This window comes from Scyliorhinus canicula, chromosome 2 (genome assembly GCF_902713615.1).
Source record: "Scyliorhinus canicula chromosome 2, sScyCan1.1, whole genome shotgun sequence".
Taxonomy (NCBI): Eukaryota; Metazoa; Chordata; class Chondrichthyes; order Carcharhiniformes; family Scyliorhinidae; genus Scyliorhinus; species Scyliorhinus canicula.
In genome coordinates this window covers 145924178-145949316 of record NC_052147.1, presented here as the reverse complement: position 1 = coordinate 145949316, position 25139 = coordinate 145924178, and the positions used below count along the sequence as shown (strand labels likewise).

Sequence of the window (25139 nt, the reverse complement as noted above, 5' to 3'; positions counted from 1 at the left end):
GCTTACATTTGTCAAACCCCCACTGGAATTTCAAGATCCCCAAAGGAACTTCAGAATGTATTTTTTTCTTATGGACTTTTAACTCTCATCAATTCAGTCTCCACCACTCTGTAACCTGCTCTGTTGCATGCAAGTGTGTGGTGGTGTTTGTGTGTGATGGGATTTGGGATGTGTTCACCCGAGTGAGTTTTCAAAACAACAGAACTCCTTCTTGTTAACTCAAGAAATCTGGCTGGCTTATTTCTGCAGATAGCTTTACAAGTGCATATAGAATTGAGGGGGAGGAAATTACAAAAAAATTCAAACTCTGTTATTGCCAATCTCAGGAGTTGGAAAAGAGAATGTATTTCATCACCGCCACCCCCCCCCCCCCCCCCCCCCCCCCCACCTTGGCAGAACAAGAAGCCCCACATTGAAAAATGAAGCAAAAGATGCATAATCACAAAAGGGGAAGTTACAAAATGTTTTTATTTGGGAATTGAAGCGACTCAGAAATCCCATGTAGCTTTGTAGTTACATCAATTGTTACAATAAATATCAAATAATGCATAACAAATAGTTGTCTTTGTACTTTTCAGAGTAGTTCCTGGAGATTAACCACAAACTGAGACATCAAACTAAATCCAGCCAGGTGCCAACACTGGGCCGAAATGTTTAATTTCTTGTCCACTGTCACTAGTACACAAGGGAGAAGCACATCAGAGTATAACAACTGTGAAGAAGCAAGCAAAGCAATTCATCTACTGGAACAAAATAAATGGCCCCTGCCCAAAACAAAACAATAGTGCAAGATTTTCCCTAGACTGTCAAATGAAATGAAATGGTGCAGGAGGCTGGAGATGGCATAGGTTCTGGAAAGAATAACCAGCCACATTGCACATTGCCCAAGACCCGAATTAATGAGGAACAAATACCCTTCTCTCTACATTGATTACTTCTGGGCAATCTGGTCCAGAGACTGGGCCCCGCAAAGTAGAGCAATGCGCTCGTCACGCTCTGCACCTCGCTCATACAGTTACAACACCATTATAATCTTTGGTCAGTCTACAAACTCAATCCTGCTTTATATATTTAAATATAAATATATATATAATTTCAATTATATATAAATGAGGCAAGTAGAAGTAATAATAGAAGTGTCTGAATACAGGTTCAACTGAATTCAGTACAAATGAATCTTTCCTTCTCACTCACCTCTTCCTAAACCAGTGGGGGCTGATTGGCATCAGTGGCCAGCTTGTATTTAAGGTAGAATCGTTAAGATTGAATTAGATCTCACCTCTTGTGAAGCAGATTGGATTCAATACTAGTCCCTCAAATGGCATTTGAACAAAAGGTCCCTCCTACTTTTCCCTGTGCTTCCCTCACAGGAGCGGTATCCTTACTGACATGTGAATGTAAATCGTCACTAATTCCCACATTGTCGAAGTGCTGTGTTTCAATATAATATATGCATATACAAACCTTGGGAAGGTTGAAATAGTCAAGTTTTCAATGTCTGGTCATTTAGAGTTTAACACGTACTCAGCTTGTCCTTCACTTTGGCTAAATCTTTCTTTTTAACACACTTGGTGTCAGTCAGTTAACCTGGAATCCGAGGAGCCCAACATGGCTGGTTTGCCTATAAATAGGTTCTGGGACAACCACACATGGCCCTGTCAATCACAAGCTTCATTGTAGGTTTAGTAGAAACTAGTCAATGTAAAATGGGGACTGGGCAAAGGGACTTGCTGCTCCACATGTGACTTGGTCATTTTTACACAGCCATAAGTGCCAACAGCTCAGTGTGGAGATGGCCCATTGCATCTACAGATAAAGGGGCTGTGGGCAGACACCACTACTGCATAGTAGGCAGACACTGTTGCAGTGGGAACACTTGAAGGTTAGAGCTGAAGGAATTCCACAATCCGTACTCAGCTCAGCTTTGGTGCCAGGTCCACTGTCATACGTTATCGTGTGGCCCCTCCTTCCAACATGCATCAAGCAACTTTTCCTCTTCTCTCCTGTCCAAACCACTTTACTTTCTGAATTTTGCAGCAATGTACCAACTGTACAACTGCCTTTCCGGGTTCCCAGATTGAGGGAGTTGCTCATTTCCACCTCACCAATCTGCAGATGCAGGCTGATGAAGACAAGACCAGACTCCCATCTAACCACTTCATGGAAGGAAATGGATTGCAACTTGTGAAGAGATAAGTGTTGCTTGAAACACAATAGGACATGGGGCCAACAGCTTGATACATTTCTAATCAAGCAATGACCAACAAATTAATAAATGTTAGTTATCTCCTGAGTAACATTTCCCATGTTCTAATGCAAGTCTTCTTTTGCATTTGGGAAAACGTGCTCTTGGGTTCCCAAAGTGATTTTCATTTTCTGCTCATTGCAACCACCTGATTACAAACAGCAAATAATGACGGTGTCCTTCTGCAATATACAATCGCAGGTGGCCAGGTGTCCCTGAACCTACATCGTCCAACCCAACTGCGGAGTATACAGAATGCAGTCTGAATCAGAGGTCTATGGACTTTACAACCCGCTCGTTAAATAATCAGCGAATTCTGCATCTGCAAGCCAGCAGCAGCAAAAAAGCCACAAATCTTTGAGAATTGGACAAATTTCAATGGGCAAAAAAAGATATGGAAGGTTAATCAGCAAATTTTCAATTGTATAGTTCCACAGATTTCTCTATCTTTATAGTATTTAAGCTTACCAGCGGAAATGTTTTTAAACAAAAAGTGCAATTTAAAAAAAAATGTTGTTTTAAAAAGTGCAAAACCATGACTTACGTCAAAAGGGTTCATGAAATTTATTTATTTCATTGCTATAGTTGACACAACGTGGGGGGGGGGGGGGGGGAAGAGTAGGAGAACGTGGGGGTGTTGGAGAACACGGGGGGGGGGGTGTTGGAGAACGCGGGGGGGTGTTGGAGGACGCTGGGGGGGGGGTTGGAGGACGCGGGGGGGTTGGAGGACGCGGGGGGGGTTGGAGGACGCGGGGGGGTTGGAGGACGCGGGGGGGTTGGAGGACGCGGGGGGGTTGGAGGACGCGGGGGGGTTGGAGGACGCGGGGGGGTTGGAGGACGCGGGGGGGTTGGAGGACGCGGGGGGGTTGGAGGACGCGGGGGGGTTGGAGGACGCGGGGGGGTTGGAGGAGAATATCGGGGGGGGACAAGGAGAACGTTGAGGGAGGGGGAAAACTTGGGGGCACGGGAGAGGATGAGAACGTAGGGAGGGGGTGTACGAAAGTGGGGAGGAGGAAGAGCCAGGCCGGGGGGGGGGGGGGGAGGAGGAGGAGGAGGAGGAGCCGGGGGGGAGGAGGAGGAGCCGGGCGGGGAGGGAGGAGGAGGAGCCGGGCGGGGAGGAGGAGGAGGAGGAGCCGGGCGGGGAGGAGGAGGAGGAGGAGCCGGGCGGGGAGGAGGAGGAGGAGCCGGGCGGGGAGGAGGAGGAGGAGGAGCCGGGCGGGGAGGAGGAGGAGGAGGAGCCGGGCGGGGAGGAGGAGGAGGAGGAGCCGGGCGGGGAGGAGGAGGAGCCGGGCGGGGAGGAGGAGAAGGAGGAGGAGCCGGGCGGGGAGGAGGAGAAGGAGGAGGAGGAGGAGGGCGGGGAAGAGGAGGAGGAGCTGGGCGGGGAAGAGGAGGAGGAGACGGGCGGGGAGGAGGAGGAGGAGGAGGAGGAGGAGGAGGAGCTGGGCGGGGAAGAGGAGGAGGAGCTGGGCGGGGAAGAGGAGCAGGGGTGGGAAGGGGGCGGAGCAGGAGCAGGGGCGGGGGAGGAGCAGGGGCGTGGAGGAGAAGGAGCAGGGGCGGGGGAGGAGAAGGAGCAGGGGCGGGGGAGGAGAAGGAGCAGGGGCGGGGGAGGAGAAGGAGCAGGGGCGGGGGAGGAGAAGGAGCAGGGGCGGGGAGGAGAAGGAGCAGGGGCGGGGAGGAGAAGGAGCAGGGGCGGGGAGGAGAAGGAGCAGGGGCGGGGAGGAGAAGGAGCAGGGGCGGGGAGGAGAAGGAGCAGGGGCGGGGAGGAGGAGGAGCAGGGGCGGGGAGGAGGAGGAGTAAGTGCGGGGAGGGGGAGGAGCAGGGGCGGGGAGGGGGAGGAGCAGGGGCGGGGAGGGGGAGGAGCAGGGGCGGGGAGGGGGAGGAGCAGGGGCGGGGGAGGAGCAGGGGCGGGGAGGGGGAAGAGCAGGGCCGGGGAGGGGGAGGAGCAGGGCCGGGGAGGGGGAGGAGCAGGGCCGGGGAGGGGGAGGAGCAGGGCCGGGGAGGGGGAGGAGCAGGGCCGGGGAGGGGGAGGAGCAGGGGCGGGGAGGGGGAGGAGCAGGGGCGGGGAGGGGGAGGAGCAGGGGCGGGGAGGGGGAGGAGCAGGGGCGGGGAGGGGGAGGAGCAGAGGCGGGGAGGGGGAGGAGCAGGGGCGGGGAGGGGGAGGAGCAGGGGCGGGGAGGGGGAGGAGCAGGGGCGGGGAGGGGGAGGAGCAGGGGCGGGGAGGGGGAGGGGGAGGGGGAGGAGCAGGGGCGGGGAGGGGGAGGAGCAGGGACGGGGAGGGGGAGGGGGAGGAGCAGGGGCGGGGAGGGGGAGGAGCAGGGGCGGGGAGGGGGCGGAGCAGGGGGAGGAGCAGGGGCGGAGCAGGGGGAGGAGCAGGGGCGGGGAGGGGGAGGAGCAGGGAGCAGAGAAGCGGGGGAGAAGAGCAGAAGGTGGAGGAGATTTATAATTGTAGGGGTTGTTGCTGTTGAGATTCTATAAAATTACAACAAAGCAACCAAAACCCAATGATATTTTCTTGAAAGAAAATGAGAACTTGCGTGTATGTACACATGAAATATAGCAGAAGCAATCAGCACCGTGCCAGTAATAACATCCAGAAATCTATTACGTGTCAACATTCAAAGCTACAACACCAAGCACCATAATTCGATTTATAAGTCAGCTCGGACAAGCTAAAGTTTTCCCCACATCCCATTCACTGTCATGAAGGTTTATTTTGTTATTGAAACTACATAAAATTGAACAAAAGCACATGCTTTTTATTCGTGGTGAGTTTCTCTCCAATTTCACTTCATTTTGTAGATTTTCATGGTTCTTTTTGTCTTGATCTACACCTCAAAGACACAACAGACGGATTTATCACTCCATCACCCAGACTGTCCCTTCCACTGCATTCAAAACGGAGGCCAAATGCGCCCAGTACGAGGAAAAAACAATAAAGTTGTGGCAAACCAAAGTATAACCAGCTGACATTTACTTGCATTGCTAGCAATTCCACTTGTCTTTTGCTGGCTTTGGCAGATTTTTACCTAAATTTAGCTGCTTGTCCCATATTACATTATAATAGACTAGAATGCACTCCAAATAATGGATGCCGTAGGAATTTATATAAAGCAATGAATTAACTGAAACAGCTCACATATATATATTATATATATATCACACCTTGATAGTCAAGCTTAGCGACCTGCACCACCAGCCCAAACAGCTCCCACTATATAGTCCCCAAGTCACCCCGAGATAACACATTATTTAATACACTTGGTTTTAACTTGAATGGCCCTCAGTCCCTTGTCACTAAGACTGTGCAGTCTGGTGCTCACAGGGCAGCAATGCTGGGAGCTCGCAATTTCCAGTCAAGAGTACATAATGTATTTGAATAGCACAGTTCTGACATTTGTGAGGGTTCTAGAAACAATGAATGAGAGTACTGTCAAAAGAAATGCATGCAATAGATGAGGGCTGCAAGCTTCCCTAATCTCAGGCACCCCCCTCCCAAAAATGCACAAATGTTTTGCTAAACAGGGTTCCAGAAAATCTAACCTCATAACCTTCTTAAATGCTCTGGGGTGGGTTTATGTTACAAACACAAAAATATGGTACGAAAGAAGAAAAAGGTTAATATTTCTCTGCAAAATAGGATCTGATGTGGTGACTGACTTAAGAAGTGTCAAAGTACTTGTGATTTAAAACTGCTAGTCAGTTCAAAAGATGGTGGCACAATGCAAGGTGCTGACAACAAAAAAATCCAGCAGGACTCTTCCTGTGTCAGTGCCATCAGGGATTCTCAATTGGTGCACTCACTCATCGTTGCTTGACAGCATTGCAAGTGGCTGCTAAAACTGTGCTTTTCCCAGATCAGGTTTTCTGGACTGTGCTTTAATGTTGTGCTCTGTTGTGGAATTCCTGAAGCAAATAGCAAAATAACTTCCTGGGAAAGAGAATGAGTATTCAGGAATTGTGCTGAACTCGCAAAGTTACCTCAATCAATCAGTGTTGAGCTGCCACAGCCAGCATCTGTACCTGTACCTCATTTTCATCACTCCTTTTGCAAACCCTCAAAACCTCCACAGCCTTTCCATTTTACCTTACCTCTCTACCCATACCTCATCATTAATCAGTTCCCTTCATTTACCCTCTCTGGAAACCATCACCATTTCCTTCTCCAACTCGACCTCCTTTTTTGCTCACTCACTTACGCTCACCATCTTCAGACTTTCAGGGGCCTCGCAACAAAAACAAAACAAAACATCCTTTTTCCAGTTAGTATTGCTCAGGGGGAGTATTGCTCAGGGGGGTTGGGGGAGTGGGGAAAAAGGAAGGGGGATGTAGAGAGAACCAGACATTTGCGCCAGTGATACCTCATGGCCATCACTTTGCAGGTAAATCCAACTTGGCTTCAGTCTTCCCTTCATTTAAACTATCCATTGTTGGTGCTGGTACGCCAAGTCCACCAATCACACTGGGGAGACTCTGGTTCCGCCTTAGGCCCCCCAGAAGGCTGCTGCCGGTCCCCATTAATACTGCCGATTCCGGCCTGCGTTGCCTACTTTTACACTCTGGGCGTTCGGCGTGTTCTGGAACGTTCCAGGGGTTGACCATTTGGGCAATTCCCATTCTTTGCAGCTTCTTGACCAAGTTCAGATTGATGGGAGTGGAATCTGCACGGCTTCGTCCAGGCTTCAGACAATAAACCTCCTGGAGAAGTGTCTCGGCGGGCCGTGAAGCCAGGAAATTGTCGATGGCTCCCCTCGTATCGAAGGGCAAGGGCGATGGGCATGGAGAGCTGGAGGGAGAGTTTGGTGGGGTACATGGTATGGCTAACGTCTTGGGGCGAACCACAGGGGGACACTTCAACAGGGGACAACGATAAATACCAGCGGAGATCCCACGGTCGAGCAGGAGTTTTGTTAGACTGCTGGTAGTGCTCAAAGTGGTAGTCGAATCCCTCCTGTTCATGAAGGATTCACCAATGCTTGGGCGGCAAGAAGCTATTGGGGTGCTTGGATTGGTGATCATGTTGACGGATGATCCCCCTGTAGTTGGCACTGGAGCATATGTGAGGCTAAAACAAAAAACAGAGAGATAAATCAAACAAGCTTTCACCATCAAATATGCTGCAGAAATATTTTACTAAGCAGAATCGCATTTTTCTGGAGATTAAATTACAAGATGAATAAAAAACTGTGGAATTCTCTATTGCACAGCACTGTACAATAACATATGAAAATGTTCGCCACAAAACTATCCACGGGCAGTCTGAACAATATGTGACAGTGCTATCAGTGAATGTTTGGAGGAATCCTGGGGATCCAAGTTATAGGCTTGATGCTTTCTATTTCCCATAAGCTTATTTGGATATTATAGTGTATTCAAGTTGACATACACTGGCACTTGAATTGGATGAAGTCATATTGCAAAAACAAAGAAATAAAATGTGAAAATCTGAGAGGAGAAGTTAGAGAGAGAGAAAAAAGGAGAGATAGAGAGAGAGACAGACAGGCAGAGGGAGAGAGAGAGAGAGAGAGAGAGAGAGAGAGAGAGAGAGAGAGAAAGGAGCGAGAGAGAGAGAGAAAGGAGAGAGAGAGAGAGAGAGAGAGAGAGAAAAGGAGCGAGAGACAGGGAGAGAAAAGGAGGGAGAGACAGGGAGAGAAAAGGTGCGAGAGACAGGGAGAGGAAAGGAGTGAGAGACAGGGAGCGAGAGAAAAGGAGCGCGAGAGAGAGAGAGAGAGAGAGAGCGCGAGAGCGAGAGCGAGAGCCAGAGCCAGAGACAGAGAGAGAGAGAGAGAGAGAGAGAGACCCGGGTCACTGTCCATGTGGAGTTTGCACATTCTCCCTGTGACTGCGTGGGTCTCGCCCTCACAACCCAAAAAGATGTTCCGGGTAGGTGGATTGGCCACGCTAAATTGCCCCGTAATTTAAAAATGAATAATTGGGTACTCTAAATGTATTTTAAAAAATAAATTTAATGTATTGAACAGGACAGCTGATCAATGGGGATGACGGGAAAACAATACAATGCAGACCAACATCTCACCTTGTTGTGACTTGAGCAACATCTGTAGGATGGAGGATCCGGCAGGTGGTGAAGGTGAACGTAGAATTAGTCTGTGACAGACATTTCCCAGGATTCCGCACTAAGAGAGAGAGAAAATTTCCACGTGCTCATTTCAAATACAAATAACGGTCTGAACAATTCAAAGGCTCCTGTTTCAAGACACATTCTTTCTTTATCTCCCATCTGTGCCACACACCCACTTGTAACCCAAAAGGTTGGCAGAGTCTGCCAACACCATGAATAGGCAGCCGTGAGGAGGGACAAAAATGGCCCAGGCCAAACAACCACAGATGTTTCTTTTTGCCGGAGTTATCTCACCATGTCACTACGTCCTTCTGGCAATCCCAGTGTGCAATTAAGAACATCGATAGCAGAATCATTGGCTCAATCTTGCATTACATCTCTGCATAGCACAACAGGACATTATATTATTGGAATGCTGGACAGGACATGAGCACATCCAAACCTCAAGTTAGGGCCCTTATGCATCACTTCTGTTGGGAGCCATCTCATCCTCTTTTAAGGAAAGAGTTACTCTACACAGGGCCGGCTCCGCCCCCTCTCGGGTCCGCCCCCCCTCGGCCCCGCCCCGCCCCCCCCAAGGGCGCCGAAGTTCAGCTTGCCCGGGGCGCCAGCAACCCTAGGGCCGGCGCTGACTCTACATATTGTAATAACATCAGCCTTTGTTTGTTGAATGGGGACATTTTGATTCTTCAGGCAGAAAAGCTCCATTTGTTCCTCCATTAAAAGGAGATTTTGAAATCAAGGACCTGCATGAGGACGACCACAGCCTTGATCTGGAAAGTTAGGGACCGTGGTAAAGTTAAGAGAGCATACTTCAAGGTCAGAACATAATGAAATCAGTATTGGATGATACATAATATGAAGCATGGTACAAAACATAGGTTTGGAACAAAATGTTGAATTTGATTCGGGTCTGATCTGCTGCACAGTGAGCTTGGAACTGTAACACATTTGAACTCTGGTCAAAACATGCAGGTAGGTGCTGCTAAGTACATGTTTATGTATTGCATACTTAATAAATTGTTGATTCTGACATAAAACGTGCATGGATGGCTGAACACGCATCCTAAATGAGGCAGTACACTTACAACATGAATTAATGGCCAGTTCAATTTTGTATGTACTGTAGTGATATCTGGAGGTTGTCATAACGATTTATATAAATCCTTACTTTTAAAAATAAGAAAAATCTCATTGCATTCTTCCAAGGTGGGGGGGGAGGTGATGAGAAGTACATGACCTATAACCTCCTTAAAACGGTGATGCTCATTACTGTCCAATACAACTCTTAAAGATCATTTGCTCACTGATTCTCATTCGACAAGGTTCCAGTTTATTAATCCACTGACTATCTACATGCAGTGTAACTCACCAGCGCTCATGTCATGAGTGGAGAAGCTAGTCATTGGCAGAAAAATATTCGGTGGTGGCGCCTGCCCCTTTGGTTGCTGCTTCTCGTCCTCTTCTTTCTCCTTCTCGTCCTCTTCTTTCTCCTTCTTACTCTCGGGGGTAGATGTGCGCTGGGCTTTGAAGGTGATGCCCTCCTCGCTATCCTCCTCCAGATCAGCCAAGTGATATATGTCATCGTCTGGCAGCAGCTCAAAGCCTTTAGTGAGTACCCCGGGTCGTGGGTCTAAAATCGTGCCCAGGTTGGGCTGCGCTAATTGCTGCCACTGGTGCAAAGTCATAGAACCTATCGAATGACAGGAAAAGACACAAACAAAATACAAATCAGGAATTTGTAGGATTGATAAATGTATCATCAACACAAGCATCAAGTCTCAGATGGTGAGAATACAGACATGTTTTAAATATAAAAACTGAACAGCTCAAATAGCAATTAAGTTTAAATTACATGTAAGCAGAATTAGCTTATAAGGTATGCTGACAAAGATTTCAATAACACTAATAACATTGGAGCAGGAAACATCTTTAGATAACGGAACAGGATATTGACCAGGATATGCACCAAGCCATTAAAAACAAAGCTAAACTTGGCAAGAATTAGAATGTATAAACTGGAGAAAGCAAAGTTTAATTTGAACCTCTGGTTACCTTCAGGGAGAGGTACCATGACCTGTAGGGATAGGCATTACTGCTGATTTCAAGGTAGTTCTGTATCTGAGTTTCTAGATGCAGGATTACTGTGCAGCCTTACGAGGAAGGATTTGAAACAAGGAGTTGATTATCTAACATTTTACTGTCTCTAACTTTATGAATCAATTGCTTAAATGATAACGATTATTTATCCCAGATCATGTCATTTTCCATTTGGCAGATTTCTTGATTAAGGCTACAGAGACAATACAATGAATCTTATTTATTTCTGCACAACTGAATGGTGTAATTGGGCCATTGATAACATAGATAACACTGAAATAAAGGGTTGGCCAAAGACCAACTTTCACCAAATCTCTCTCCATCCCCAATACACCTCATGACTGCTAATGTGATAAAAGGTCCTCAGTGCTGGACTTGTTATTTATTTCTTAAACCAATTACAATCATTCAGGATAGACTACCCACAAGACTCGCTCCTCCTTACCTTCTATTGGCTTGACTATCTGTAGCTTCTCAGGTAAGAATGTGCGGAAACAGCTGGATACCCCAGACAAGCAGGACATCTCTGATAGGTTGGTCCCTGTGGACAGGACACTCTCTGCCGGCGTACTACAACTGCTTTCATCTTCTGTTGCCAGGGCCAACAGTTTCCGGTCTCGCTCATCATCGAAGAACATTTTCTCACTCAGGTAATTCTCCTGCCGCAGGGAGAGCCGGCGCAGGGCAGTGGCCAGGTCTTTCCCGCCAGGAGTACCAGGCTTCCCAATCCTAGAGAGGTGGCTGAGTGTGAAAACAAGAGTGTGAGAAACGTCTGAAAGGTTTTCCAAGTTAAGGTGGCACAGACTGAATTAACCACAATGAGTTGCGAGTGACCAATTAACATGCAATTGTGAATCAGCAGTTCCAACTCAACTCTATGCATACGGATGCTGGGTTACAGTGAATGCACAACTTTTATTCAACTGAAACAATTGCACAGGTTATCAGATGAGAAAAAGCATGTTGGTTTAATAAATCCACTGCTGTCCGATGGATACAGTAATAGATTGTCAGTTGAGAATTAGCAGTCTTGTAATGGGGAGGCCGTGACATAGGCTAGTAATCCAGAGATACAGGATAATGATCTGGGGACACGGGTTAGAATCCCACCATGGAAGGTGATGGAATTTAAACTCAATAAATGATCTGGAATTAAAAGTCCAGTGATGCCCATGAAACCATTGTAGGTTGTAGTAAAAACCCATCTGGTTCACCAATATCCTTACCTGGTCTGCCCTACATGTGACTCCAGACCCACAGCAATGTGGTTGACTCTTAAATGTCCTCTGATACGGCCTATTCAACTGCTACGAAAACTGGACGGACCACCCGACATCGAACCAGGCACCGGAAACAACAATGGCAAACCCAGCCCTGTCGACCCTGCAAAGTCCTCCTTACTGACATCTGGGGCTTGTGCCAAAGTTGGGAGAGCTGGCTGACAGACTAGTTAAACAACCTGACATAGTCATACTCACAGAATCATACTGTACAATGTCCCAGACACCACTATCACCATTCCTGGGTATGTCCTGTATCATCAGCAGGACAGACCCAGCAGAGGTGAGGCACAATGGTATAGAGTCAGGAGGGAGTTGCCCTGAGAGTTCTCAGCATTACTCTGGACCCCATGAATCTCATGGCTTCAGGTTAAACATGGGCAAGGAAACCTCCTGCTGATTATCACGTACCTGCCACCGTCAGCTGATGAATCAATACTCCTCTATGTTGAACACCACTTGGAGGAAACACTGAGGGTGGCAAGGGCACAGAATATGCTCTGGGTGCATCACCAAGAGTGGCTCGGTTGTTCCACCACAGACTGAGCTGGCTGGGTCTTAAAGGACATAGCTCCTAGACTGGGACTGCAGCCCGATGGTGAAGGAACCAACAAGAGGGAAGAACATATTTGACCTCATCCTCACCAATCTGCCTGCTGTAGATGCCAGTATCTGTCATGCCAGTATCAGTATCAATAGAAGTGACCACCACACAGCCCTTGTGGAGACAATGCCCCATCTTTACATTGATTCATAGTGTTGTGTGGCACTACCACCGTGTTAAATGGGATAGACTTCGAACAGATCTAGCAACTAAAGACTGGGCAGCCACGAGGCACTGTGGGCCATCAGCAGCAGCAGAATTGTATTCAACCACAATCTGCAACCTCATGGCCCGGCATATCCCCCACTCTACCATTACCACCAAGCCAGGAGATCAATCCTGGTTCAATGAAGAGTGCAGAAGAGCATGCCAGGAGAAACACCAGGCATACCGAAAAGTGAGATGTCAACCTGGGGAAGCTACAACACAGGACTACTTAAGCTAAGCGATTCCACAACAAATGCAACAGATCTAAGCTATGTAGTCCTGCCACATCCAGCTGTGAAAGGTGGTTGACAATTAAACAACTTACTGGAGGAGGAGGCTCCACAAATATCCCCATCCTCAATGATGGAGGAGCCCAGCACATCTGTGCAAAAGATAAGGCCTAGGCATTTGCAAAAATCTTGAGCCAGAAGTGCTGAGTGGATGATCCACCTCGGTCTCCTTCAGAAGTCCCCAGCATCACAGATGTCTTCAGCCAATACGATTCACTCCATGTGATATCAAGAAACGGCTGAAGGTGCCGGACACTGCAAAGGCTATGGGTCCTGACAATATCCCGGCAATAGTACTGAAGACTTGTGCTCCAGAACTTTGGGGCCTCACGGTAGCATGGTGGTTAGCATCAATGCTTCACAGCTCCAGGGTCCCAGGTTCGATTCCCGGCTGGGTCACTGTCTGTGTGGAGTCTGCACGTCCTCCCCGTGTGCGCGTGGGTTTCCTCCGGGTGCTCCGGTTTCCTCCCACAGTCCAAAGATGTGCGGGTTAGGTGGATTGGCCATGCTAAATTGCCCGTAGTGTAAGGTTAATGGGGGGATTGTTGGGTTACGGGTATACGGGTTACGTGGGTTTAAGTGGGGTGATCATTGTTCGGCACAACATCGAGGGCCGAAGGGCCTGTTCTGTGCTGTACTGTTCTATGTTCTATGTTCTAACTTGTCGCACTCCCAGCCAAGCTGTTCCAGTACAGCTACAACACTGGCAGCAATGTGGAAAATTGCCACGGTGTGTTCTGTTCCCAAGAAACAGGACAAATCCAACCCACCCTATCAGTCTACTCTCCATCTTCAGCAAAATGATGGAAGGAGTCATCAACAGTGCTATCAAGTGTCGCTTACTCATCAATAACCTGCTCACGGAGGCTCAGTTTAGGTTTCGCCAGGGTCACTCAGCTCCTGACCTCATTACAGCCTTGGTTCAAACATGGACACAAGAGCTGAATGCCAGAGGTGAGGTGAGACCAAGGCAGCATTTGACCATGTATGGCATCAAGTAGCCCTAGCTAAACTGGAGTCAAAGGGACTCAGGGGGAAAACTCTCCGGTGGTTGGAGTCATACCTGGCACAAAGGAAGATGGTTGTGGTGGGTGGAGGTCATTCATCTCAGCTCCAGGACATCACTTCAGGAGTCCCTCAGGGTAGTGTCCTAGGCCCAAACATCTTCAGCTGCTTCCATCACAAGGTCAGAAGTGGGGATGTTTGTGGATGACTGCACAATGTTGAGCACCATTCGCGATTACTCAGATAATGAAGCAGACCATTGTCAAATGCAGCAAGACCTGGACAATATCCAAACTTGGGCTTACAAGTGGCAAGTTACATTCACGCCACACAAGTGCCAGGCAATGACCACCAAGAGAGGATCTAACCACCTCCCCTTGATATCAATGGCATTACCATCACTCAGTCCCCCACAATCAACATCCTGGGGTTTACCATTGATCAGAAACTGAACTAGATTAGCCGTATTAATACTGTGGCTACCAGGGCAGGTCAAAGTCTAGGAATCCTACAGGGAGTAACTCACCTCCTAATTCCCCCCCAAAAAGCTTGTCCACCATCTACAAGGCACAAGTCAAGAGTCTAATGGAATTATCTCCACTTGCCTGGATGAGTGCAGCTCCAACAACACTCAAGAAGCTCGACACCATCCAGGACAACAAGGACTCCTACATCACACTCCTATTTTATTGACTACAGCTCCGCCTTCAACACCATAATCCCAGCCAAGCTCATATCAAAGCTCCAAAACCTAGGACTTCGTTCCTCACTCTGCAACTGGATCCTCGACTTTCTAACCCACAGACCACAATCAGTAAGAATAAACAACACCTCCTCCACAATAATCCTCAATACTGGGGCCCCACAAGGCTGCATACTTAGCCCCCTACTGTACTCCCTGTACACACACGACTGCGTGGCAAAATTTGGTTCCAACTCCATCTACAAGTTTGCTGACAATACGACCATAGTGGGCCGGATTTCGAATAACGATGAGTCAGAATACAGGAGGGAGATTGAGAATCTAGTGGGGTGGTGCAGCGACAACAATCTATCCCTCAATGCCAGCAAAACTAAAGAGCTGGTCATGGACTTCAGAAAGGTACACCCCCCTGTCAGCATCAACAGGGCCAAGGTGGAGATGGTTAGCTGTTTCAAATTCCAAGGGGCACACATCTCCAAAAATCTGTCCTGGTCCACCCATGCGACACCACCAAGAAAGCACAACAGCACCTATACTTCCTCAGGAAACTAAGGAAATTCGGCATGTCCACATTAACCCTTATCATCTTTTACAGATGCACCACAGAAAGTATCCTATCTGGCTGCATCACAGCCTGGTATTGCAACTGCTCGGCCCAAGAAACTTCAGAGAGTTGTGAACATAGCCCAGTCCATCACACGAACCTGCCTCCCATCCATTGACTCCATCTACACCTCCCACTGCCTGGGGAAAGCGAGCAGCATAATCAAAGACCCCTCCCACCCAGCTTACTCACTCTTCCAACTTCTCCCATCGGGCAGGAGATACAAAAGTCTGAGAACATGCACGAACAGACTCAAAAACAGCTTCTTCCCCACTGTTACCAGACTCCTAAACGACCCTCTTATGGACTGACCTGATTAACACTACACCCCTGTATGCTTCACCCGATGCCAGTGTTTATGTAGTTACATTGTGTACCCTATTATGTATTTTCTTTTATTTCCTTTTCTTTTATGTACTTGATGATCTGTTGAGCTGCTCGCAAAAAAATACTTTCCACTGTACCTTGCTGTACGTGATAATAAACAAATCCAATCCAATCCAAGAAACTCAATACCATGCAGGATAAAGAAGCCCGCTTGATTGATCCCCCTTCCACAAACATTCAAACCCTCCAGCACTGACTAACATCAGCAGCCATGTGTGCCATCCAAGATACACTGCAGTAACTCACCAGGGCTCTTTAGACAGCACCTTCCAAACCCACAACCACTATCATCAAGAAGGGCAGGAGCAGCAGATACCTGGGATCCCCACAACCTGGAGGTTGCCCTCCAAGTCACTCACCACCTGACTTGGAAATATATCGCCGCTCCTAGACGGTCGTTGGAACAACATCCTGGAACTCCCTCCCTAACAGCACAGTGGGTCTACCGACACCTCAAGGACTGCAGCAGTTCAAAAAGGCAACTCGCCAGTACCTTCTGAAGGGCAACGAGCAGCGCCGGCCCTAGGGTTGCTGGCGCCCCGGGCAAGCTGAACTTCGGCGCCCTTGGGGGGGGGGGGGGGGGGGGGGGGGGGGGGACGGACGAGGGGGGGGGGGTGCGGGGCCGAGGGGGCGGACCCGAGGGGGGTGGGCGGGGGGAGCGGACCGAGGTGGGGAGCGGACCGAGCGGGGGGGGCGGACCAAGGGGGAGGGCGGCCACCGCACATGCGCTGGTTGGCACCGGCCCAACTGCGCATGCGCGGGACCAGAGTCTCTGGCGCCCCCTAGCACATGGCGCCCCGGGCGACTGCCCGAGTTGCCGGTGCCTTGAGCCGGCCCTGGCAACGAGGGATGGGCAATAAATGCTGGCGTAACCAGCGATGGCCACATCCAGTAAATGAATAAAGAAATAGCCTGATCCAAAAAACCTTACCTACAGTTTTAAAAAAAAGGAAACACCTTAGGATAAATAAAGTTAGTCATCCACCTGAACTAGCTACAAATAATAGAACTAAGGTCTCCTCAACTCATTGCCATCATTATTCATTTCGATACCTCAAACAATTATGGAAAGGTTGGATTGGGAAAATGTAGAGAGAATGTTACCACTTGCTGAAGAAGCCAAGACTGAAGGTCATAAACACAGAGATAATCACACATCAATAGGAAATTTGGGAGAAAGTTTGTTTCCTGGTGATGGGTTAGAATATAGAATTCCCCAACACACGGAGCAGTTCAGTGAAGACCATTGATGTACTTTAGAGGAAGTTACTTAAGTACATGAGGAAGAAAGAAATACTAAGATGTGCTGATAGAGAATAAACTCTGGCAAAAGCCAATTGGACGGAATTCACCTGTACATTCCATGTAAAATAATAATAATAGTTATTGTCACAAATAGGCTTACGTTAACACTGCAATGAAGTTACTGTGAAAAGCACCTGGTCGCCACATTCCAGCGCCTGTTCGGGTCCACAGAGGGAGGATTCAGAATATTCAATTCACCCAACAGCAGGTCCTTCGGGACCCGCGAGAGGAAACCGGAGCACCCAGAGGAAACCCATGCAGACTCAGGGAGAATGCGCAGACTCCACAGAGACAGTGACCCAAGCCGTGAATAGAACCCGGGACCCTGGACCTGTGAAACAACAGTGCTACCCACTGTGCTACCGTGTTGCCCTCAAGTGGATGCTGTAGACAATGCCATATGGATTGTTGAGTACATGACTTCACATAAGCCTCTTACTGCTCCAACTGGGATAGAAATGGCCATGACAGAAATGTTGACACACAGCTCATAGTCTCTCTTCTCCAGGGTGTCATTATCCAGAAACTTGCCATCAACGCTCATGGTAATCCTATATTGGTGGGGTATACCAGAGGAGCCAAAATCCTTGGTGTGGGCCAAATGAGCTTGTCATCTTCCAAGATGACAAGACTTTGAGTGTGATTTACCAGCCACGTCGCGCCAGAACCCATCTATGTGGCACTGACAGGCTGGCAATTAGCCCACGCCAGGATCAGCCATGGGGATGCCCTGCCGGAATAAGGTGGGAGGGTGAGGGTGCTCGAGGACCCCCCCCCCCCCCCCCCCCAAACAGGTAAGTTGGGGGAGGCTGGGAGGGGTCGATCAGGGTGCCATTTTAAAATGGCAACCTAATCTCTACCTGCACTGAAGAGCTCTACTCGTTAGCAATCTTCAGTGTAGGAAATTAATTACACTGTGCGGCCTTTTGGGGGGGGGGGGGGGGGGGGGGGGGGGGGGGAGAGAGAGAGAGAGAGATATACCATATCTGGTATACTGTGCACTGTTTTAGTCTCCTTATTTAAAAAAAAACATATAACTGTGTTAGCACTTCATTCACTTGACTCATTTCTGGAATGAGGAACTTATCTCAAAGTTCCCGCCAGGGTACAAAATAGCAACAGAATGCCATTAGATAGCGGGGTTGTCCCGGCGCTGCAATTCCTGCCTAGAATGCACTGATTTTTGTTTTGGTTATATCACACCCTTCCACTCAAATGGCACATTTCTAGTTAGAGGTTATTAACCCACTGACAAAGCTCTGGCAACGTGCATGTATATTGTTTTATGTTCGAGTGAACTAGTAATTGCATCCCTTGCAAGAGTTAACCCTTTCCTGCAGATTTCACCCATCATGCAGAAGCCATTACTTTATCAGAAATTAATCCACACTGTCTGCCACTGCCCGCCACACTGGGCCAGTTGGGTCATATTGGTGTCAACAGTGCAGGGTTCAATTCCTGTTCTGGCTGGGGTAGATTCGGGACCTGCCTCCTTGCCATATTCATGGCGGAGACTGCGGCACTGTGGGTCAGACCTCACTTCAGGGGTAACTGAAGAAGAGAGAGCCTGCTTAGGTTATCTTTGTTTTACTGCAGATGTACAGGATCTTGGCGAGACCATATCTGGAATACTGTGCACTGTTTTAGTCTCCTTATTTAAAAAAAAACATATAATTGTGTTCGCAGTTCATTCACTTGACTCATTTCTGGAATGAGGAACTTATCTCAAAGAAAGGAAGAATAGGTCAGGTCTATAACCATTGGAATTCAGAAGTATGAGAGGTGATCTTATTGAAACATTCAAGGTCCTGTGGGAACTTGACAGCGTAGGGCGGCATAGTGGCACGGTGGTTAACACTGTTGCTTCACAGGGCCAGGCACCCGGGTTTGATTCCGGCTCGTCTGTGCGGAGTCTGCACGTTCTCCCAGTGCCTGCAAGTGTTTCCTCCGGGTGCTCCGGTTTCCTCCCACAGTCCACAGATGTGCAGGTTAGGTGGAATGGCCATGCTAAATTACCCCTTATGTGTCCAGGAATGTGCAGATGGGATTTTGGGAACAGGGCAGGGTGGACAGAGGAGTGAACCTACTTAAGAGTGCTCTTTCGGAGATTCGGTGCAGATCAATGGATTGGATTGGATTGGATTTGTTTATTGTCACGCGTACCGAGGTACAGTGAAAAGTATTTTTCTGCAAGCAGCTCACAGATCATTAGAAAAGGGAATTAAACAAAATTCAAGAAAATACATGAGAATACATAATAGGGCAACACAAGATATACAATGTAACTACATAAGCATTGGCATCGGATGAAGCATACAGGGTGTAGTGTTAATGAGGTTAGTCAATAAGTGGGTCATTTAGGAGTCTGGTGACAGTGGGGGAGAAGCTGTTTTTGAGTCTGTCCGTGCGTGTTCTCAAGACTTCTGAATCTCCTGCCCGATGGAAGAAGTTGGAAAAGTGAGTAAGACGGGTGGGAGGGATCCTTGATTATGCTGCCCGCTTTCCCCCGGCAGCGGGAGGTGTAGATGGAATCAATGGATGGGAGGCAGGTTCGTGTGATGGACTGGGCGGTATTCACGACTCTCTGAAGTTCCTTGCGGTCCTGGGCCGAGCAGTTGCCATACCAGGCTGTGATGCAGCCGATAGGATGCTTTCTATAGTGCATCTGTAAAAGTTGGTAAGGGTTAATGTGGAGATGCCGAATTTCCTTAGTTTCCTGAGGAGAGGAAGTATAGGCGCTGTTGTGCTTTCTTGGTGATAGCGTCGACGTGAGTGGACCAGGATAGATTTTTGGTGATGTGCACCCTTAGGAATTTGAAACTGCTAACCATCTCCACCTCGGCTCCGTTGATGCTGACAGGGGTGTGTACAGTACTTTGCTTCCTGAAGTCGATGACCACCTCTTTAGTTTTGCTGGCATTGAGGGAGAGATTGTTGTTGTTACACCACTCCACTAGGTTCTCTATCTCCCTCCTGTATTCGGACTCGTCGTTATTCGAGATACGGCCCACTATGGTCGTATCGTCAGCAAACTTGTAGATGGAGTTGGAACCAAGTTTTGCCACGCAGTCGTGTGTGTACAGGGAGTAGAGTAGGGGGCTAAGTACGCAGTCTTGCGGGGCACCGGTATTGAGGACTATTGTGGAGGAGGTGTTGGTGTTCATTCTTACTGACTGTGGTCTGTTGGTCAGAAATTCAAGGATCCAGTTGCAGAGTGGAGAGCCAAGTCCTAGGTTTTGGAGCTTTGATATGAGCTTGGCTGGGATTATGGTGTTGTAGGCGGAGCTGTAGTCAATAAATAGGAGTCTGATGTAGGAGTCCTTGTTTTCGAGATGCTCTAGGGATGAGTGTAGGGCCAGGGAAATGGCGTCTGATGTGGACCGGTTGCGACGGTATGCGAATTGAAGTGGGTCAAGGCATTCCAGGAGTATGGAGGTGATGCGCTTCATGATCAGCCTCTCGAAGCACTTCATTACAACTGACGTCAGGGCCACCGGGCGGTAGTCATTGAGGCATGTTGCCTGGTTCTTCTTTGGTACCGGTATGATGGTGGTCTTCTTGAAGCAGGTGGGGACCTCGGAGTGGAGTAGGGATAGGTTAAAGATGTCTGTGAATACCTCTGCCAGCTGGTATGCGCAGACTCTGAGTGCACGACCAGGGATCCCGTCTGGGCCCATCGCCCATGGACCAAATAGCCTCCTTCTGTGCTGTAGGGATTCTATGATACTGGGAGGATGATGCTTCCACTTGTCGGAGAGAGTAAAACAAGGGTACACAGACGTCTCCCTTTTAAGGTGGTGAAGAAGATAAAGTCTTTCAGAGGGTCATTCGTCTGTGGAATTCTCTTTCCCAGAAAGCATTGGAGGATGGGTCATTTAATTTGCTCATGACAGAGTTAGGCAGATTTTTGACTGACAAGGGAGACCAGCGTTGGTGGTGGGGCAGCAGACAGGAAAGTGCTGAAGCATAAAATACACAGAATATATAAAAAGTCAATTGTGTACATTTCCCCTTTTTCTGTCCTGCTCATTAACTTCGGCCAGTCAGAGAGCAAGCAGTGCTATCTGCTACTTACCAGTGTGCATTCCGTTCACTCACAGAGTTATTCATTACTTTCATATCAGTAGGTCCCATGACAGATTGATGGGGTTTCACGGTCATGACAACAGATGAGCAACCAGATCCCGGGATAGATCCTGGGGGGGATCCGAGTTTGTAGGATTGTATAGTTTCATTGATGTTTCTGACTGTATGGAAAACCCGTTTGTGTTGATTCCTGAGGAGAAAATAAAATAAAGGGGAATGCATTAGAGCATTGGACAGGGAGGGGGCAAGATAATTGTGTTCCATTTGAAAATTAACGCTAGACATTCAGAGTGATTTCAGGAAGCAGTTCTTCTGACAAAAGATAGTGGAAATCAGGAAGCAGTTTTTCTGATGCTGGAAGTCACCTGCATATTTTAAATCTTAAATTAACAGACTTTTAAAATGAGGATATTAAAGAAAGTGGAACTAAGGATGGAGTTAAGATCTGCCATTATCTAATTGAATGGTGGAACATGCTCAAAGGGATGAATGGCCTAATCATTCTCTCCGATTTGGGAAGCCAACATTTCCCAGTCAGACAAAGTTTTTGCTTTTCAAAGCACAGCAGGAATAAAAATGAAAGTGCCGAGAGGAGATAAGTCACTTCCGTTTACCTTTGGTCTTGAACGGTAGACTCTTCCAGATTTAGCTCCCTGCGCATGCTTCCCTCAATCTCAGCTGCCAAGGAATCCTGCAAACAGGTTGCATTTTATTCTCAGTTTCAAAAAATTAATGCAAAATTTAAAAAGTTATACTAGCAGCAGGAACAGTAGATGTGTAAATAGACTCATCACTAATATCAAAATCTCATAATAATGTATGGAGCCTGTGGTGATTGGCCCTTTAAGGGCAACACAGGGTCATCCTGGCTTGAGATACCAATTGGGACAGAGCGTGGGTAATCACCTCAGGGGGTGGAATCCTCTCTCGGGCAGAAGACATGCAGCGGTTTGGGGCAGCTGGGTGCGGGCTGTTCTTGTGCAGCCATGCGGCTGCTGACCTCTACACAGTTTTTTTGTTTTAAAGATACCGATGATGTTTCTAAAGAAGCCTGTGAATGTGCACCATTATTACCAAGTCAGTCATCACAGTAACAGGGAATTCTGGCCAACTTGCTGCAAAATTGTTGACCTGATAATTAATTGATAAAATACAAAAGAACAATTTCAACCAAAATGACTGGGTTGGCATCTTTTGTTTTAGAGTGAATCAACTGTGAAACAGGCTACCATTACAGCAAGACTATTTGCCAATTCTCATCTCTAATGATCCTGCCCTTTCCCATCTTTAACCTCTTCCAACTACAAATCTCAGATCTCTGCACATCTCCAATTTTCTTTGCTTCACCCTTGGCAGTCATGTCTTCAGCCCCCTCGATACGAAGCTCTAGAATTCCCTCACAATAACTTGCTGACCCTCCCTCTCGCCTCTTATAAGACGCCTATAAACCTAATTCCTGACCACGTTTGTGTCCCAATTGCTCATGAAATGACGTACTAATGCCTTGGGGTGATTTTAATTTGTGTGAGGAGTCAAGATTTCACCTTTCATATTTTTATAAAATATATAGAGATATTCTCATTGCTATTTCATACTATTTAAAACAGAACAAAAACCTTCAAAAAGGCTGAACGTATGTCTGCATTGCAGTTTCAGGGAAGCTTGTACCCCGTTAACTGTGAGGATCCACTAATGACCACCTGTGAACTGCGCAGCCCATCTTTAAAGAGAGCTTTCCAAAGGCTATCTGCGTTTAGTAAACCAGGCTGGCCAGAAGGAGGCTGATGGCCAGCTGAGGTGAAAAGACCCCACAATATTTCTTTCAATTCCAACAGTTGAGACATTTAGAAATCTTAAAAACCCAGCCCCGCAGTCCCAACGACGGAGACACATCCTTTGCTGGAGTCCATGTGGAGGGGTGAGGGACATGTGTCAAAGGCCTCTGGCTGTTGAACAAGTTGCTATTGCTTTGCGAAGCTGAATAGCTCAGTCTACTCTACCATCTGAACACAGTAAGAAGTCTTACAACACCAGGTTAAAGTCCAACAGGTTTGTTTCAAACACAAGCTATCGGAGCACTGTTCCTTCCTCAGGTGAATGGAGAGGTATGTTCCAGAAACATTTATATAGACAAAGTCAGAGATGCTGGACAATGCTTGGAATGCGAGCATTTGCAGGTAACCAAATCATTACAGATCCAGAGAGAGGGATAATCACAGGTTAAAGAGGTGTGAATTGTCTCAAGCCAGAACAGTTGGTAGGATTTTGCAAGTCCAGGCCAGATGGTGGGGGGTGGATGTAATGCGACATGAATCCAAGATCCCGGTTGAGGCCGCACTCATGCGTGCGGAACTTAGCTATAAGTTTTTGCTCAGCAATTCTGCGTTGTCGCGTGTCCTGAAGACCGCCTTGGAGAACGCTTACCCGGAGATCAGAGGCTGAATGCCCTTGACTGCTGAAGTGTTCCCCGACTGGAAGGGAACATTCCTGCCTGGTGATTGTCGCACGATGCCCGTTCATTCGTTGTCGCTGTCTCTGCATGGTCTCGCCAATGTACCATGCTACGGGACATCCTTTCCTGCAGCGTATGAGGTAGACTACATTGGTCGAGTCGCACGAGTATGTGCCGCGTACCTGGTGGGTGGTGTTTCCACGTGTAATGGTGGTATCCAAGTCGATGATCTGGCATGTCTTGCAGAGATTGCCCTGGCAGGGTTGTGTGGTGTCGTGGTCGCTGTTCTGAAGGCTGGGTAATTTGCTGCAAACAATGGTTTGTTTGAGGTTGCGCGGTTGTTTGAAGGCAAGTAGTGGGGGCGTGGGGATGACCTTGGCAAGATGTTCATCTTCATTGATGATGTGTTGAAGGCTGCGAAGAAGATGTCGTAGTTTCTCCGCCCCAAGAAAGTACTGGACGACGAAGGGTACTCTGTCAGTGGTGTCTCGTGTTTGTCTTCGGAGGAGGTCGGTGCGGTTTTTTGCTGTGGCGCACTGGAACTGTCGATCGATGAGTCGAGCGCCATATCCTGTTCGTACAAGAGCATCTTTCAGCATCTGTAGGTATTGTAAGACTTCCTACTGTGCTCACCCCAGTCATACGCCGGCATCTCCACATCATATCATCTGAACAGCAGCCTCAGAGATGAGGTGCTCTGCCAGGTGGAACACCTGGCCCCATCTACACTGCTTCTGCTGGATATTCTGTACCATCACCCATAAGACTGATTCATCGGTGTGTGTCTGTCATCTTGTGAAATCAGCACCAACAGAAAAGTGAATTATACAACACTGGTTTCAATCCACCAACCTCCATGAAAATATACCATGAGTTTGACTCTCTGTGGAACAATGTTTATACCGAGTATATTCAAAACTGAAATTAAGACAGAATTTTGAACTCTGCTCAAAACGCTAGCTGAGGCGAGACAACCGGCGTGCAGCTCTCCAGGTGTACAGCCGAGTTTTTTCTCCAGATTCTCTGGCACACTGCACAAAAAAATCTGAGGACGTGGTTTTCACCGTGAGACTGGCGGGGCAGGGCCTGATGAGTGGCGTGATGAAACAGAGAAAGGAGCGCTATATTTAAAGGGCCAGGTTGGAACTGCAGAGGGCCAGCGGGCAGTAACAGAGCACTGCCGTATGGCGGCAAAGTCCTTTAAATATATATGCAAATGTATTTAAATGAGGTACCCATCCAGACTGGGGACAGGCAGGGAAAATCTGAAAGAGATCTGACCACCGAGATTCTCATTTCACCAATCGGGGAAATTTTCCGGCGGCATTATAATTTTCGGCCATGGTGAATGCGAGCAGAAAATCTCAGCCATAGGAATCAAGGAATATAGGGAGAAAATGGAGTTGAGCCATGATTTTACTGAATGGTGGAGGAGGCTTGATGAGATAGATGGCTTACTCTTGGATGACACAGCCTGCACTCTGTGCTGGTTATAAGGATTTTGGATGAAATTAGTTGGCAAAGCCTCAATCGATTGCCCGCCAATTTAAAATTCCAATGAACTGAAGTAACCTAAATAACAACAGTGTCATAAATGTTTTCAGTCAACATAGAGCTGGCAGAATAATCTAATTAATTTTTGCAAGAGTGCATGTAAAACACAGAAATGATTAGAAGCAAAAAAGGTGTTGAAAATTGAGGTACCATACTTAAAATAGAGGTTTACAGGACTTTGTTGGAGCACTAAGTCAACACCAAGTTGCAAGAGCACAAGTTCAATCAATCAATTCTT

General features: G+C 47.9%; 1 protein-coding gene across 1 annotated transcript in view; it reads right to left on the bottom strand.

Annotated features, from left to right (window-relative positions):
• Positions 1-4588: 4588 nt before the first annotated feature.
• Positions 4589-25139, bottom strand: part of trak2 (trafficking protein, kinesin binding 2) — a 117279-nt gene continuing 96728 nt past the window's right edge. The window contains exons 11-16 of the mRNA XM_038787548.1: positions 21510-21586; positions 20885-21085; positions 10870-11165; positions 9697-10017; positions 8280-8379; positions 4589-7307 (exon numbers count right to left, since the gene is read on the bottom strand). Of these exons, the coding sequence (XP_038643476.1) occupies positions 6614-7307; positions 8280-8379; positions 9697-10017; positions 10870-11165; positions 20885-21085; positions 21510-21586 (1689 nt within the window). The 3' untranslated portion in view covers positions 4589-6613. The remainder of the gene's footprint in view (positions 7308-8279; positions 8380-9696; positions 10018-10869; positions 11166-20884; positions 21086-21509; positions 21587-25139) is intronic.